Source organism: Equus quagga, chromosome 2, assembly GCF_021613505.1.
Source record: "Equus quagga isolate Etosha38 chromosome 2, UCLA_HA_Equagga_1.0, whole genome shotgun sequence".
Lineage (NCBI taxonomy): Eukaryota > Metazoa > Chordata > Mammalia > Perissodactyla > Equidae > Equus > Equus quagga.
Window position 1 is genome coordinate 70626932 of NC_060268.1, and position 16347 is coordinate 70643278.

Sequence of the window (16347 nt, forward strand, 5' to 3'; positions counted from 1 at the left end):
GGATAGAGCAAGCATGTGCCACTGGCCCGGGCACCTTCCATCTGTTGTATCCACTTGGTCAAGCTCCAATCCTGGTCCTTGTAGCCACTCCATCAGCAGGGAAGGCTGATGGGGCAGGGAGAGAAGCAGCACAGTGAGCACTGCGTATCCAGTTTGTGTACCAAGTGGAACATGCACTCTAGCCTAACCTACTAGCCCATCTCTTCCCCTGGCTTCTCACTACGTGTTTAACATTGATTCACCAGGCTGTACAGTCAAGCATCTGAATTCAGTCTGTGAGCCTATCTGTTCCAAGACCTCTGGGATAGTTTGTCTGGTAGTGACACTGGAGGCTACAATTGCATCAAGGTTATTTCCCGTATGACACACCATTCTCCCAACCCTGCAGCCCCATGCAACTGTTTATCATTCCTCAAACACAGATGTGCTCTCCTGCCTCTGTGCCTTTGTTCATGCTGTTCTCTCTTCCCAGAATGCCCTGCCCCTTCCATCATTCAGTAAACCCTAACTTATCCTTCAAGGCCAGTTCCGATGTTCCGTTCTCTGGGAAGTCTTCCCCAACTGTGCCAGGTGAACTTGTCACTCGTCTTCTGAACCCTCCCAGCACCACACAAACTTTATTTTACAGCACTCACTGCAGTGTTTTATAATTTCTTTCTCTGTCTCTTTCTCTCAGGAAATGGTGAACTCCCCAAGGACAGAGGACATGCCTGCTCATCTCTGCTCTCCAGTGCCCTCACGGAGGGGATGCTGCCCATGGGTTACTCCTGCTGGGGAGGCCAGGCTTGAGCCTGGGGGTGTACACGTCCTCAGAGTTGTCATTTTATCTGGACATTCCATTCCCTTTATCACTGTCATAGCTTAAAATTTTGTTATTTTTTTCATAGGTGACTTTATTTTGGTCTCATCTGCTCACTTTTACTGCCCCAACATGCATTCTTGGTAGAAAATGAGTAGGCACCCACCACACATTTAACCATAATTCTACATCTGATTTTTATTTGATCATTGAAACAAATCCAGGAGGTATTATCATCTCCCACTTACAAATGAGAAACCCAAGCTCAGGAAGGTTAAGTGACTTTTCCATAGTCACACACAGAGCCAGAGCTGTGGATCAGGGCTATTGCCTTCAAGACCTTCCTTCTGGACTCCACCACCTTTAGCTGTTAAACAGTGTGGTCATGGGGAGGAATGATACCTCACAAACTCATCCAGAGGCTTAAAAGGCCTGGTGGCCATGAAGTGCCTAGGCTAGTGCCTAACTCCTGGCACACTGTAGGTTTACCAAGTGCTCGCTTCATCAGACCTGCCACCATAATGGTGGCAGCTGGGGAACTTTCACATACTTGGCTAAATAATGCACCTGCGGTTACTCATAGCACACGCCTGAAGCAGCAGAGAAGCGGCGGGTCACCCAAATGCTTGTTCTGGGCAGCAGCAAAGTACCCAGGTGGGAGCTGGGTCCTGGTGTGTGCCAGGTGGGCACAGCAGGCTTGGGAATCGAGGTTTGGGTGGATGCCAGAGAGCCAGTGGGCCACCCCAGTGTGGCAGGAAGGAGGGCGAGGGGCAGGGGTGAGGCGAGCAGACCCTGGAGGAGAAGCCTGCCTGGTGCCCAGGGGCTCAGAGAGCTGAGTTCAGCAGGAGGCCAGCCCCCCTGACCCCAGGGTGGTTCAAACAAACACAGTGGCCCTGGAGCCTGCATTTTTGAAGCGTCCTCATTTTTTAATTAGGAAAAGAAAAATAGTTATTAAAAAAAAGAAAGTGCATAAAATTTCATTCCTCATGTTATATTTTAAACAGCCTAATACAAAAATCCAGATTTCAAAAAAAAAAATCAACAAAAACTAAGCCAAAGCTATCATCCAAACAGACATTAATTCAAGACAGACAAGCAAATACCCAAAAACCCGGCTTGCTGTCACTGTGTGGCCCTCAGTCTCTGAAACACGGTCTGGTCAAGATGGGGTTAAAGGCACTTACTTGATCATCTGTGGCACAGTGACCTTGGAATTCTCCTCAAACGCGTTCATCATGAGCCCATTGCACCGGATATTATCCACACACTGGAATCAGAGAGAGGACCCTGGGGTCAGAGGCTCGGTCTCCATTCTGGGAACTAGGCCCAGCAGGAGCTCTGCTGAGTGACAACAGGTTCACATGCCTGGTCCTGACACAGGGTCCTCAAACCTCAAGGGCATTGTCCAGGTAAGGGCAGGGTCAATGCAGAGAATCTCTTGGACTTTGGTTGGAAGTCAAGTCCCAGCTCAGTGACCTCTTGGGGATTTACTTGACCTCCCTGAGCCTTAGTTTCTTTATCTGCAAAATGAACATAATGACTCCTACCTCATTGGGTTGTTTGCAAAACGGAAGCATCTCACCCTGGCCACTGTGTTGCTGACCTCTGAGGTCCAATGTCAAGGACAAGATCAGACCCACGGTGATCTGAGATCTCTCTCCTGGGGGCCAGCCCAGAAGGGCTCCGTGCCCCCTGCACACAAGTGCTGTCCTGCACCTTCTGTCCTCTGCCCACCACAGTGCCAATGCTCTGATGGCTTTCCATAGTAAAAATCCTGCCCAGGGAGGCAAGGTTGCTGGCACTAGGGGACCAGAAGGTCGTACATTTACTCAGCCTCTGAAAAAACTCAAAATCCAAATTTTGCTTTGAATAAAAAGTGCCCACCCAAACAAAAAGAAAAGACATCTGGTGGCAGGGGCTTTTTTCCTTCTCACTGGCCCCTGGGCCAGCTTTCATATCTCTGCTACATGAGGATTTCCTCTTTGGCATAGGGATGGGGAGGCCTCTACGGGGCACGCCACAGAATCTTCTGGTTCTGAGGATGTGTGTGTCAGGGTGGGTCAAAGTCACCGAGAAGTGGCGGAGAGAGGCTGGCACAATAGGCGGTGGGTGCCCAAGGCCCAGTGTCCTGGTGAAGGCCAGGCCCCCAGTTCTTTGGGGGCCTCCCAGAGGAAGGTTTCTGTCAGTTGCACTTCCTGGCCCACCTTCTCCAACCCACCACACTTAGACCCTCTGTAGCTCTAGCTCTATCAGCAACACTGAAATGCAGGGACCTGGCCATGGATCAGAGCTTCCCGGAGGCGTCAGAGAGCCTGGGGAAGGGGCTGGGGGCCAACGCTGCTAGCATCAGCAATGCTCCCTTAGGAGGGCAGAGGACCGGTGGGCACTCTCCAGCCGAGCAGTCCTGAGCCTTTGTCAGTCACGGTTCCCTGGGGACACGAAAGGGCTACATTCGGGCTTTCCAGGTTTCTCCAGGGCATGGTGGGTGTTTGGAGGAAGTATAGTAAGACTCAGAAAGAGCAGACACCTGCTACACATTATCCTTGCCCTGCCTCGCTCTTCTGGGACTGTGAGATGTGCAGGCAGGCCAGAGAAGATGGGGAGCAGGCAGTCAGGGCAACCTGCAAGTGGGGCATAAAAACGAGGGGCAGAGAGAGGTCACCCTTAATAGAGCGAAGACTCTGCCTCCCCAGTTCTCCATAAACACAGCTCCCCTAGGCCCCCTGCTCTGTATGGGGGAAATCTCCAGCCTCTCTGTCCCCTTCCTTCCACTGTCAGCTGCTCCCAACATGCTCACCCACTCTGCAGAGAGCAGACTGTGGGCAGACGGCACTGGAGGAATTCCTCCACTGCTGGGATGATGCTGTGCTGTGCTGACCCATCACAGGCCCTTGCTGGCCCAGGGAAAGGCCTGTCTTGGGCCTGAAGTCCCCTCCTGCTGACAGCCTCTTTCCAGACTCACATCTCTGCCCTGGTCCTACAGGTGCCCACAGCCCTCTGGGTCTGCTTGCTATTTCCCGGGAAGTTGTGCTTCCTGTAACGCTCCCTGGGCTGACTGACTGTATCACTTGCGCAGGCAAAGAGGGAGGGTAAACCTTTCCTCTGCATAGCTGACACTGAGCTCTGCTGGCTGTCTCTTAGCTCTGTTACATCCAACATCCTTGGGTCACAGTGTGTAGATTTTTCTGTGCATACCAACAACCTGGAGCATGTGCTAAAATGCAGATTCCTAGGCCCCCAAGCAGAGATTCGCATCTAGTCTGTAGGGATTCTGGGGGAGCTCAGGAATCTGGAGTTTTAAAAATCACTGTAGGGGTGATCCAGATGTAAGGGGTTCCCAGATCACACTCTGTGGATGGCCCAGGGGACTCTGCCAACAGGGCGGGAGAGCTGGGCTCTGCCTTGGTTGGGCTGTCCCTGGAGGACACCTGCATCTTCTCTATTAGAAACTGGCAGCTACTCCCATGCCTCCAACCAGCTTAGGCCTGAAGGGACCGCCTGCTTTCAGGAACAGGTGATGCTGCTCACCTGGCTGATGTCACTGGTCCATGCTGCCTTCTCCTGTCTGGATGAGGCCACGAGGATGACTGTGAAGGACGGGGAGTCCTTTGGCTCCACCCCGATCTTAAAATCCAAGTGCTCTATGTCTTGGTTGGATCCTTTGGCTTCCAGTTGCAAAACATGGAGTTAGCAGCGTGAGTGTGGGCCCTTTTTGAATTGGAATCCATTTTAATGATACCCTGTCTTACCCACTGGGGAAGGCACTACATCGATAGGGCTCCAGGCCACTTGCTAGTTTCAGAACATTTCTTTTTTCCTAAGGTGAGGAACTAAGACCCGGAGTGCAGAAGTAGCTACACACAGGGACAGTTCCGGATTCAGAGCTGGAAGAGCCTTTAGGAAACACGGGGGAGCCTTCTGCCCTCATTACACCAATGGAGAGCTGAGGTCCCGGGTGAGGACTTCCTCAAGACCCCCAGTGGGGCAGCTGCTAGGTCAGGACTAGAACCACCCTCCTGCTACCCCAAGGTGATGCCAGGCTAGAACGGGAGATTCAAATCTTAAGTTTTGAAGGACAAGGCTGGACAGTCAGTTCAGTCTCCCCCAAACCAAAGTAAATCCTACAGGTATTTTTATTACTGCTCTTAACCTGAAAAGTTCCTTGAACTCTTGTAAGCTGTTCATTTGGAAAGACTAAGATCACAGTTCAGGGATTCCTTTCAATTCCCCCACATTAACTGGGGGTGCACTCCATGAGGTTGAACGCTGTGGAAGGTCTGCTACATCTCTGGCCTGCCATGTTGCTTGCTGGGTATGTGACCTTGGGGTGGTGGCCTTCCCCCTCTGGGCGTCGGATGTCCTCCAGTTCTGACACCTGAGAACGTTAGAACTCCTTGCTGGGCACAGGACAGCCCATTCCATGGAGTGACTCAGGGGTGGGGTGGTGCTGGCTTCTCTGAGAAGTAGGGTGTCTGTGTGTGGGTGTGTTGAGTGGGGGGACACTTGGGGTCATTCCCCGATCTGCCTTGTGCCTGGAGGGAAAAGGGCTTTGGGACCTGACAATTCCACTTGAGTCTGGGATTTCCCACTTTGGGTTTGGGGACACTGAGCTAGATGTCCAGCCCAGTCCACCGACCAGCTGTGGCCCAGATTCAAGAAGGTGGTGCTGATAAGAGCACTCCAGGTAAATGGCTGCACACACTTATTCTGCCCTTGTGGGGCTGCTTGGCTGGGCTCTCACAGGAGGGGCATAAAAGGCACAGAGCCCAGCTGCAGCTGGGGCTCACCAAGGCGCGTGTGCGTAAGTGCATGTGTGTTTGTCAAGTGTGTATGGGGACCAGGCCCCAGTCCCAGCAAACTGGAAGCCCGAGCCCAGGTCATGGTGGGACTGGGATCTGAGGAGGTTTAGACACAGCCCTGCCCCAAAGGTCCAGAGGCTGGGAAAGGCAAGGATGGAGAGTCCTGCTGGTGCACCCCAGGGCCGGGCACCCAGAGGGCATCTCTGAGCCTTGGCTATGAACAAGTGAGACAAGGACCAACTGTGGTCCAGTCAAGAGACATAATGAACCCGCCCCCAACCTAAAATACTGACTCCATCCCCCAGTTCTGATGCTTGGCGAGAGAAATCCCACAGCACACCTCCACATGGGGGCTTTCCAAGCCCAGGGCTCTGCCGTCCCCCTACCTTCCTGTCTAACCTCCTCTGGTTTGTTGAGGCCCTGCTCACACACTCCCTTCTCCTAGAAGTCTTGCCTCCCTTATGTCCACTTCAACCCCACTGCGGGGGACAGTCCCCTGAACTCCCTCCGCTAGTGGCACATGTGACCTCTTCCACCGAGGACACTGATGGGCCCAGTGCTCCCTGACCTTCTGCACAGCCCAGTGAGCCACCGTGCACCTAATGCATGAATGCACGAATGCAGGGTGCTCACTGAGGTGCCGTGACCCCCAAATCTGTCGGCGCCAAGTCCAAGGGCCAAAGGAGTTTGGAAGAATCAGGAAAGCAGATGAAGGCCATCACCTGCTGGGCCAGGGAGCTCTTTCTCTAAACACCCAGGCCTGACCTCACTGGGTCCAAGACGGGGGCCACCACACTTCAGCATCTTCCTTTCCTCCCAACAAAAACGATGCCTGAGCCCAATCTTTGGGGGTGTGAATGTGTGTGTATATCTGTGTGAGCACACACAGGCACACATGCAACTTCAAAACCTACCTTCTTCCTCCGTGCTTTCTGGGTCCTCCAATAAGGTGCAATCAATGAGGGATATGACTCCATTCTGAAAAAGAGCAGCACCCCCCGTGCATGAAGGGAGGAGATACACAGTTTAGGAGTCCAGAGCATCAGCGCAGGAAGGGACTTTAAAGGCAAGCATCGTGTGCAAACACATATGGATGTGTATGTTATATTCCAAGTGGGCGTTTTGTTTTTTAAGTTGAGGGACTTTATCTTTATATAAGAAGCCCAATAAAGTGGATCAAATGGGATTGTCTCAGAGAGGCCTTCCCTGAATGAGGGTCAAGGTTGAGCTGAGGGCAGAGGGGCCAGAATCTGGCCTGTTTGGCCTCTTCTTGCCCCTGCAGCAACTCTGAGGCATCACTTCGTAGCTCTAAATCTGCAGAAGTTTGAAATCCCCTGTTCTAAGCCAACCTCCTCAAATTACCCATAAGGAAACAGGCCAATTTTATGGACCTGTCACATGTATTGTTATTCTGATTTTACAGAGGAAGGAATGAAATCAGACATCAGAGAGGTAAATGTCTTGCCCAAGGTCACCTGGCAGGTTAGTGGGAGAGCCTAGAGAGAGCCTTGGGGCCTGACCCCAGCCCAAGGTCAGTTACTAGTTTTCAGTTGTTGGAAATAGTGGGAAAAATGCCCCCCATCCTTGAATATGTGAGATTCCTTGATACCGTAGTGAGAAATAAGAGTAAGCACAACTGTTGTGGTTGTAAGATAGGCCCATAAATTCTTTGATACTCCTCCCTTCAAAAGTTGAAGCCTACTTTCCCTTCTTCTTGAATGTGGGCTGGACTTAGTGACTCCCTTCTCATTGAAAGAATAAAGCGGAAGTGATGGTGTTAAACTGTGGAGACTGCAGCCTCCTGCTTGCTCCCTGTTGTCTTTTGGATCACTTGTTCCAGGGGGAAGACAACTGCCATGTCATGAGGAGAGGTCTACAAATGAAGAACTAGCCCTCCAGACAACAGCCATGTGAGGAAGCCATATTGGAAAAGGGTCCTCCAGGCCCAGTCACACCTTCAGATGATGGCAGCCCCAGATGCCATCTTGACTGCAACCTCATGAGAGACCCTGATCCATGCCTACTCAGCTAAGTTGCTCCCAACTTCCTGACCCACAGAAAGTGTGACAGTAAATGTTTGTTTTAAGCCACTCTGTTTGGGGGTAATGTGTTACACAGCAACAGATAAGTAATACAATAACTGATGACAACCATATTCTTATCCTATGGCCATATGGCAAATCTATAGGAACATGTTCGCAGGGCAGGCTGCCTTCTGAGAGGCAGAGGGGCGCTGGAGAGAACACCAGAGTGGGCCCCCAAATCCTGAGTTCTGCCTCTTGCTTTACTCTTCAGAGGCCTTGGGTGAGCCCGAGGTCTTGCTAGACCCTAACCTGCCCAGTGATCTCACTGGGCTTGATGATCTTGAAAGCTCCATCTAGTTCTGACATTCTTTCACTTTTAAGTCCAAAAAAATTCTTATGGTAGTTTTAAATCTTGTGGATTTGTAGCATGCCCCTTTCAGAAGGGACTTAATGCATTCTATTTCCAATTACAGTATTTAAAGAGAAGTGGTTTGAATTTTAGCTTATGGTTTAAGAACACAGATTCTGGAGCCAGACTGCCCGGGTTCAAAGCTCAGCTCTGCTACTTCCTGGCTTCTTCTAGACATCTCAGTTCCCTTCATCATAAACAAGGAAAGTAATAGTATCTGCCTCAGTGGGTTGTGGTAGGAAGTACATATACATAAAGTATGTGGGATAGTGCCTGGTCCATAGTAATTATTATGCAAGGGCCTGCTATCATTATCATTACAAGTTCATTATTATGTAATTAAGAGTGACAATGACAGCTACCTATTGAGCGTTCACAGTGCGGCAGGCACTAGACAACGTGCTTTGCACACACTCCCTCACTCCCTCCTCACAGCACTCCTCTGAAGTAGGCGTTTTCACTCCCATTTTGCAGAGAAGTAAACTGAGGCTCGGTGAGGTTGTGCACAGCTAAGTGGCAGTGCTAGGATCTGAGCAGTACTCTGCTTCCGTGTTCTTCACTAGCATGCTGAAAGACTTTTTAAAAACTCAAACGAACCCCCCAAACCAAAATAAGATAAAAGTAACAAACATAAAAACGTCTGCTTTCAGACTAGGAAGCTGCCTTAAGGTCTCTGGTTCAACCTGCCCCATGGACCCCTCCTGCTGGGAACTGCCCCCAGCCTGGACAGAGATCTCCACAGGAGGAAGTCCAGAGGCAATAAACAATGAAAGCTTTCCTCGATCCATAATTTGGTTGAAGCTGGAATATTCAGTGTTTGTAAGTTAAGTTTCCCTTGTGCAGCCAACCAACTAACTTGCTGACGTGTTAACATGCAACACACCCCCCAAAGCCACTGCCTCATCCCTGAGCTCTGCGAGAGGCTCCAGGCCAGGCATCCAGGGTGTGGAAGAATGGTCTCCCCAATGCTCTGGCTTAATTAAGGGCATCTTCAGGCCCTTTCCAGGCCATAGCGTGTTCAGATTTGAATCTCCTGAAGCGAGCTTCCATGGGGACAGACACGGTGCTGGAGAGATGCTTGCTCACAGAGGCAAGCACTCTATGCTCACAGAGCAGACCTACCGCCACCTGCTCGCACCTGTGCACACCTCTGGGGGGACAGTTACCCCTATGTTATAGATGAGGAACTGAGGTGGAGACAGGGGCAAGGACTTCTCCAGGACTACACATGCGTGAGAGACAGAGCTGGGACCAGATCCTGAGCTCAGAGTGGTGGGATGAGCAGGGTGCCATGTTTGGGAGCAGTAGATTTTGCCTGGGGTGTAGGCTTTACAGCAGGTGGCATCTGAGTGGGCCTTGAAGGATGTGGAGGAGCTCTGCCAGGGGAGAAAGAAGGCTGTGCAGCTGAGGGGATGGCATGAGCCAAGGCCCTGGGGTCTCTGAGGAAGCAGGAGGGTGGTGTGAGGTGCTTATTTCCCTCCACCTTTGGGATGGGCCAGTTAGCTGATTGTGTGGGGTCTCACGTAGGGCTGTGAGGTCCTGAGGACTGGCCCTGTGTGTGAGCACCTCAGCAGACAGCAGGCGCTGCCTGGCCGAGTCGGTGCTCTTGTGCTGGTAGAGTGAGTAACTGAGAAGGCGTTGGGAGGGGCTCTGTCTGAGCTCTTTTTGGTTGGAGATGAGAGAAACTCTCTGGGTGCTGGTCTGGTGCTCAGCCAGGTGCCATTCTCCCCCCTGCCCCTTACACACACGCGCATACACACACACACATGGGCCTTTTAGGGGCTTGTTTAGACTCCCTGGCTCCTCTGCCCTGGTACCTAGCTGTGGGGGGCACATTTGGGGCTCTTGATACTCACCTTCCCACTTCCCATGGTTTTTCCAGTAGAAAATCAGTCAATGGCCTGCTCATTTCAACCCATTGTTAACCCAGGGTGCGTGCGTGTACACTCACGTATCTCCGACCCCTTTGCCACAATCTGTGCCCAGGGTCAGGGTCAGTCAGGACCCCATGGTCAGGGCAGTGCCTGCTGTGAGCCCCTGGACCTCCAGCCTCTGCAGCTCCTCTCCTGCAGGCCTTACCTTGGTCAGGTGAAGTTTTCCACCAGAGCCTCTGGTACAGATAATCAGATGCTTAGAAAACAGGAAGCACTGTCGCTCGCCCTCTTTCTTTAGGGATAAAGACCCCAGGCGCCCCCTGGTGATCTTGCCCTTTTCCGACATGGGCACCTGGATGAGGGAACCTATGGACGGAGGAGAGAGACCCTGAGCCCATCTCCCAGGATGATCCTCCCCCTCTGGCCCGGCTTTGAAGTCGAATGTGGGATTGTGATGCCAGTGGCAGCGGCTATGCAACAAGCAATCCCAGTTCCTGGTAGCAAACACGCCCCTTGGACACTTCCTCCAGCCCCTGCTCAGGGCCAGATGGTGGGATAGGGGGTTGAGGGATGATCAGAGATGTTCCATGCAGGACCCTTGACCTCCCAGCCAGGGCCAGGAACTTGGCAAGCAAAGGAACCCTAAAGGGCATGGCCCATGTGATGAGAATGCAGGGTGGGGTTGGGGTCTGGGGGTGGTGGCAGGCTGAACAAGTGGGGAGCTGGCTCTGGTCCAGAGGGATTAACCAGATGCATTGTACACCTGCTTCCACCTGCGGCCACAGCAGACATCACCAATCAATTGCTGCGCACTTTGCTGCAGAGCCCAGACAGGACCTCCCAATCCTCAATACAGTGCAGGGAAGGCATTGCCAGGCAGAGCAGGTGTCAGTGACGAACCCACCTGCCAACCCTACTCTGCCTGCTCCGCCCCCCCCCCCCCCCCCCCCCCCCCCCCCCCCCCCGCCCACCCCATATATGGGCTACAGGCCTCCTTTCCGCATTCACTTCAACAGTTCTCACTGTCCTCAGGATTCAGGCCTTCCAGCTATCTGGCCCCTGCCCATCTCCCCTCTCACCACTGTTTCCCTCCTCTGCCCCAAACCTAGTTCTGGGTCAACCTGCAGTTCCCTGAATGATGCTCCTCAGCCTAGAAAGCCCTTCTTTCACTCCATCTACGCCGTGAACTCCTACTTATCCTTTAAGACTCGACTCCAGGGATGCCTCCTTGGGAAGCCCTCCCTGACTCTCCCTGGTCCTGCTCTGGGCCACCCCTCTGCCTCCTGTCCACGTCCATCACTGCCTGGAACCCTTTCTTGTATTTGTCTCTTCATGACTCTCTTCTGCACAGTCTGCTTCTGGAGGGTGGGGCAGGGACTATTCTCTGGGTGTCCCTGGAGCCCCCTGTTGGACTGGCATGGGTGGGGCAGGGGTCAGTGTTGGGTGCATGGCTGAACAGTGAGAAAGGGCTTACCAGGTCTCCCTGTCTGGTCTCTAGGTCCAGCCCAGGCCCTTGGGAGGGGAAGAAATGCTTTGGCTCAGGGTGCTGGAGCAGATTCCTGGTCTGGGGGAACACTGTCCACCCCAGGAGAGGTCATTCTTTTGGCCACTTCCAACTTGGGCCCAGAGCAGCTCAGGAGGAGCTGGGAGACAGGCTAGGCTGGCTGTGGGCTCAGCAGATCACAGGGCAGGCCTCTCGGAAGGGCCACACACAGGGGCTCAGAACAAAACTCCAAGTCAGCAACAGCCTTGCTAAGGGCAGCAGGGGCCAGAGGCAGCTGCACAGGCTGTGAGAGGTCCTGGCAAGCTCTTCATCTGGTCAGAGTCGCAGGGCTGGGTAGAAGGCACTCAGGCGGTCCATCTGAGGTGGAGGTCACCTCAGGGGCACACAGGCAGAAGCTGAGTTTCCCACAGAACGTGGACTCGGAACGAGGTGACCTGCAGACGCATGGTAGCTCCAACATCTCTGAGTGGGAAGTCAGTGCCCTCAGCCACAGAGAGCCTCTAGCTGCCCCTCTCAGCAGGGCTGTGACTCTCAAACCCTGCTCCCGAGGCAAGCGGAGGCTGAGGGTGAGGGAAACCTTCAACCTGGGAGAACACCGTGATCACGGCCTCCTGCAACAGGCAAGGATGATGCGCAAAGCAGAGAAGGACTGACCCAATCGCCTTCCTCTCGGACGCTGAAAGTGCTCATCCTCCTCCCGTTTCTCCCCAAAAATGACATGTCATTGTTTACTATGACATACGATAGACAAACCAAGGCCATCTGGGAAGAGTTATATTTACATCTAGAGAGAAGGAAACTGTGAAAATCAATATCTGCATCTATATGTACAGACACCAACGTCTCCATATAGCTGTCACATTCCTCCAGCAGCCCTGCAACACTCCGCCATCATGCCGACAGGTTTTAGTACGTGGCAGCCAAACGAACTAGAGGTGTCCCTGAGTGCCGCCTGCCTCCCACTCCTGGCACCCACCTGGGAGGGGCAGGGAGGCAGGGTGCAGAGGCCGTACCTTGCCTCACAAAGGTCTGGCTGGTGTCCAGGAGGATCTCACAGCCTTCGATGATCATGCGCTCGATGGCTAGGTTTTTCCGGATGTTCTCTGTCTCACTTACTTCATCATGCATTATCCTGTGGGGACAGGAAATAAGTCAGAGACAGGCTGCCCTTAATTCTCAGGGAGGAGGGGATGTTGGCCTCCGGCCGGACCGAGGAAGAAAGGCTACACCCAGGACTCTCAGGTGGAGCCTGTGGTCACGAAGGGGGACAGCATACATTTATTGAGTGCCCACTGTGTGCTGGGCAATTCACAGGCGTGATCTCATTTTATCCTTCTCACAGACCAAGGAGGCAGGTGTTCTTATTTTACAGAAAAGGAAATGGAGGTTAATAGCTAGGAAGCAGGTCTATCTGATTTAAAAGTCTGAACCACCTGGAACAGAGACAGCAGAGTTGGAGGAAGATGGGAGTACAGGAGACATCCTTGTTCATTATCTGGCCCCTCATTCCATTAGTGCCTATTGCCGTCCTTAGAACAAACTAACTCATTTCTGCCTTGGGGCCTTTGCACTTGATGTTTCCTCCCCCTGAATGCTCATTATATGCTTGTTCCCTTCATGTTATTTGGGTTCTGGAATGGCTTATTTTTGGAGTGCCTGACAATCCAGCTGGTTCAGAGAAAGCCTGACTTTGGTTTATTCTGTAGGCTCCAGCACGTCCGGGAGGGAAGCAGAACATGTTTCGCCACTTTGTCTGAGAACACGGACAACTCTCTTATTTGTCCCTGTTCTCACTGTCGCAACACTGTTCCTCTCCAGGAGGTGGCACCACTTAACTGCTTTTTAAAAACAGCATTGGTAGGAAAAGAGGGGTGTGAGTTGCCAACATTGCTGAGAGCCTCAGTGGGTTTCCAGGAGTCTTAGGAAGGTAGTGAGTAATTTCTTCGGGGGGGAGGTCTGGAAAGACTACCCCACCTACTCCAAGGAAAGCACAAAGCCTCCTGTTGTCTGAAATTCTACAATTAAGACCACCAAGAGGGCTAGTTAATATGCGTGTGGCTTACAAAGTTCTCTCACAGACATGATCCCATTTAAACCCCACAACAATGAGAGACGATGCTAGTGGCGCTGGATCTGTGATTAATGGAATCAGCATGACATTGAGCAAATTACTGAACCCTTTTGATCCTCAGTTTCCTCGTCTGTAGAATGTTGGGGTGAGGATGGAAGATAATGTATTTCATGTGCTGACCTCATGCCTGGCACATGTCAGATGCTTAAATAAAGGGTAGTGATCATTGTTGCTATTATCACTGGTTGCAAAAGTGTTATTATAAAAAAAATTATCCATTATTTTTTCTGCTTATCACACTGGGGCACTGAGACAGTGTCTCTTTTTTAGGTGCCTCGGCACCTCCCCCCTCCCCCGCAATGCCCTTCTCAGAAGCCCATGCTCTAGCCCTCTTCTGGAAGGGACATGGGACAGGGAGGCACCTTTCTGGGAAATGGTAGTTTCATTTTTGGAAGGAAGCAAAGGTAAGCAGAACCATTTCTTTAGATACGGGTTGGGATGTTGCTAAGGAGGGCTGCATTTGCTAAAAACAAGAGGGTGATTCCGAAGCAGCAAACTAGTTCTGCTGTTAGACACGTGCAAATGGCAGCAGCTCAGGAGGAGTGCCAGCCCCAGGCTGGGGTTTGTGTTGGGGGAACCCATGCTGCACACGCTGCTGGGGAGGCTCTGGGAGGGCAGTGTGAGTTTCCAGGGCCAGATGCTCCTAGGGGAACAGGAAGTGATGACCTCCCTTATCAGTGAGCCAGGGAGATAGGGCTCAAGAGAAAAGGTGGGACAAAGGCCAGGGGCAGGAGAGCGCCAGCCCCTGGGGAGGAGTGTTTCTCAGCACAGCCAGGGAGGGGTTGGTTATCTGATGTTTTCCTGCCAGGGCTGGGGCTGAAAGGGCTATTGTCCTGACAATAGGAAAACCCTCTTCTGTGGTGGGAGGGCTGGGTTCAGCTGTAGGTGATGGGGAAGACAAAAGAAGAGCTAGCTGGGGGAAAGGGGATGGAGGTCTTAGTCCAAATACCTTGGCACCCACATGCCACCTGCACCTCTGCCTGCACCTGGACAGGGCATCCCACAGCAACGAGGAGCCTCACTGGAGCCCCAAGTCTTTTCCTTGGGGAGTCTGCAGGATTTGGCTCCTTGGGGCATGAGAGGACTGGGTCCCCACACCACAATGGTTTTGTTAGTCTGCAATCACACCCTGATTACACCCTCTTGCTGATCCTCCACTCTGGGGCCTGTGCCCTGCCCTGGTCCAGCCTGGTTCTCCCTCTACCCGCTGGGAGCTGTGGCCTGACTGGCTGCTGCTTGCTGGCCTTGGGAAGCCCTTTAGGGCACTGAGTGGTCGGCAGGGTCCCGGACAGAGCTGGGAACTGGACCCCACACACTGCAGATCGACCCTCCTTTGCAGCGTCTGGCAGTCCATCTCTGTGTACAAGGCCGTCCTCATTTCTTGGAACCCCAGGGTTCAGCCCTTGGTTTGCATCTCGTTCCTGCCTGAACTCACTCCCCTGGTGATCTCACCACTCCTGTGACTTTAAATACTATCTCCAAGCTGATGGCTTCTGCATGTCTTGCTCCCCCAAACTCCAGACTCAAATACGCTACTCCCTTCTTGTCATTGCCACCACTGTTGTCCATCTCAAGTTCAGCATGGCCCCAGTAAAGCTCCAGTGAAGCAAGAAAGCCTTCCCTTCCACACCTGCCCCGCTGGCAGTCTTCTCCATCTCAGTTAACAGCAACTCCATCCTTCTGGTTGCTCAGCCAGAACCTCTGGAATCACCCTTGACTCCAATCTTCTCTCTCTCCCCACATCTAATCCATCAGAAACTCTTGTTGGTTCCATCTTCAAAATACATCCAGAATCTGAACCTCCTCTTCACTTTCACTGTCACCACCTGCTGCAGCTGCTGCCTGGACTGCTGAGGCGCCTCCTCCCTCGCCCCTCTGCACCTGCCCTAGCAGAAGGAAGCTCCCCCTGGGCTTCGGGGACTGTGACAGGGGCTGGGGAGGGGCCTTGACTAGAGGGCTGGAGCCTCTGAAATCGGACAAGCCCACTAACACCTCCTGTTGCTGACTGGAGCCTCGGCAGATGAAGGCAGGTCGCCCAGGATCCCCCTGGGGCTCTCAGAGCTACAGGTTTTGACAAATCGACACTGGAGAACAGAGGAAATGGGCAGAGAGCATCTGCAAGCCCCTGAGCAGATCCCTGTCCTGGGATATGGGCCCATTGAGTGTCCGGGGCCCTTCCCTGGACCCCATCTCTGCCAGGGATGGCACACCACCCACACCATCCCACCAGTGCCCCCTGGGCTTGAGCTGTAAACTCCTCAGACTGCTCCATGGGACTCTGCTTCCAGTTGAGGCAGGCTGCGCCCCTCCCTCGGAATCCTAACCTGAACATGAGCTTTTACTACCTGGGGCTCAGCACACTTCCGATGGTGGTGTCCTCAGCTCTGGCCTGTTCACTGGGGAGGGCGCCCAGGAGCCAGCTCACCTGGACAGCTCTTCCAGTTTTGACTTGGCATAGTCCAGGCTGTTGCGCTCAACATGCTCATGAGGCGTGTGGGCCAGGAGCTCGTGCAGCGTTAGGATGTACCTGGGAATCTGCGGCAGGGAGAGGCAGGGATGGAGAAAGACAGAGGGATGGGGAGACAGAGAGGAACAGAGACAGGGAGAGAGAGGCAGTAAGGAAGCGAGAAAGAGACAGAGCAGCAACATACAAGGATCGAAAGAGAAGGAGAGGGAGGCAGAGAGTGGTTCTCTCCGCTCTGGCAACATCCAGGAGCAGGGCTTAAGAAGGAACCTCGCTGCACCTCTCGCCTTAGACTCTGATTTGAAGGCTCTTCCAGGGTGTCCTCTGGGACAAGAGCCCAGAG

The 16347-nt window shown here is 52.9% G+C and overlaps 1 protein-coding gene across 9 annotated transcripts in view; it reads right to left on the reverse strand.

Annotated features, from left to right (window-relative positions):
* The window catches only part of RASGRF1 (Ras protein specific guanine nucleotide releasing factor 1), a 112152-nt gene that overhangs the window by 41541 nt on the left and 54264 nt on the right, over positions 1-16347 (reverse strand). For all 9 annotated transcript variants that reach the window (XR_006887734.1, XR_006887732.1, XR_006887733.1 and 6 more), the window contains exons 8-13: positions 15966-16075; positions 12423-12541; positions 10111-10271; positions 6513-6576; positions 4328-4464; positions 1984-2066 (exon numbers count right to left, since the gene is read on the reverse strand). Coding sequence is in view for 6 of the 9 variants with exons in the window: in XM_046655491.1 (XP_046511447.1) it covers positions 1984-2066; positions 4328-4464; positions 6513-6576; positions 10111-10271; positions 12423-12541; positions 15966-16075 (674 nt within the window). In the remaining 3 variants the exon portion in view is untranslated. The remainder of the gene's footprint in view (positions 1-1983; positions 2067-4327; positions 4465-6512; positions 6577-10110; positions 10272-12422; positions 12542-15965; positions 16076-16347) is intronic.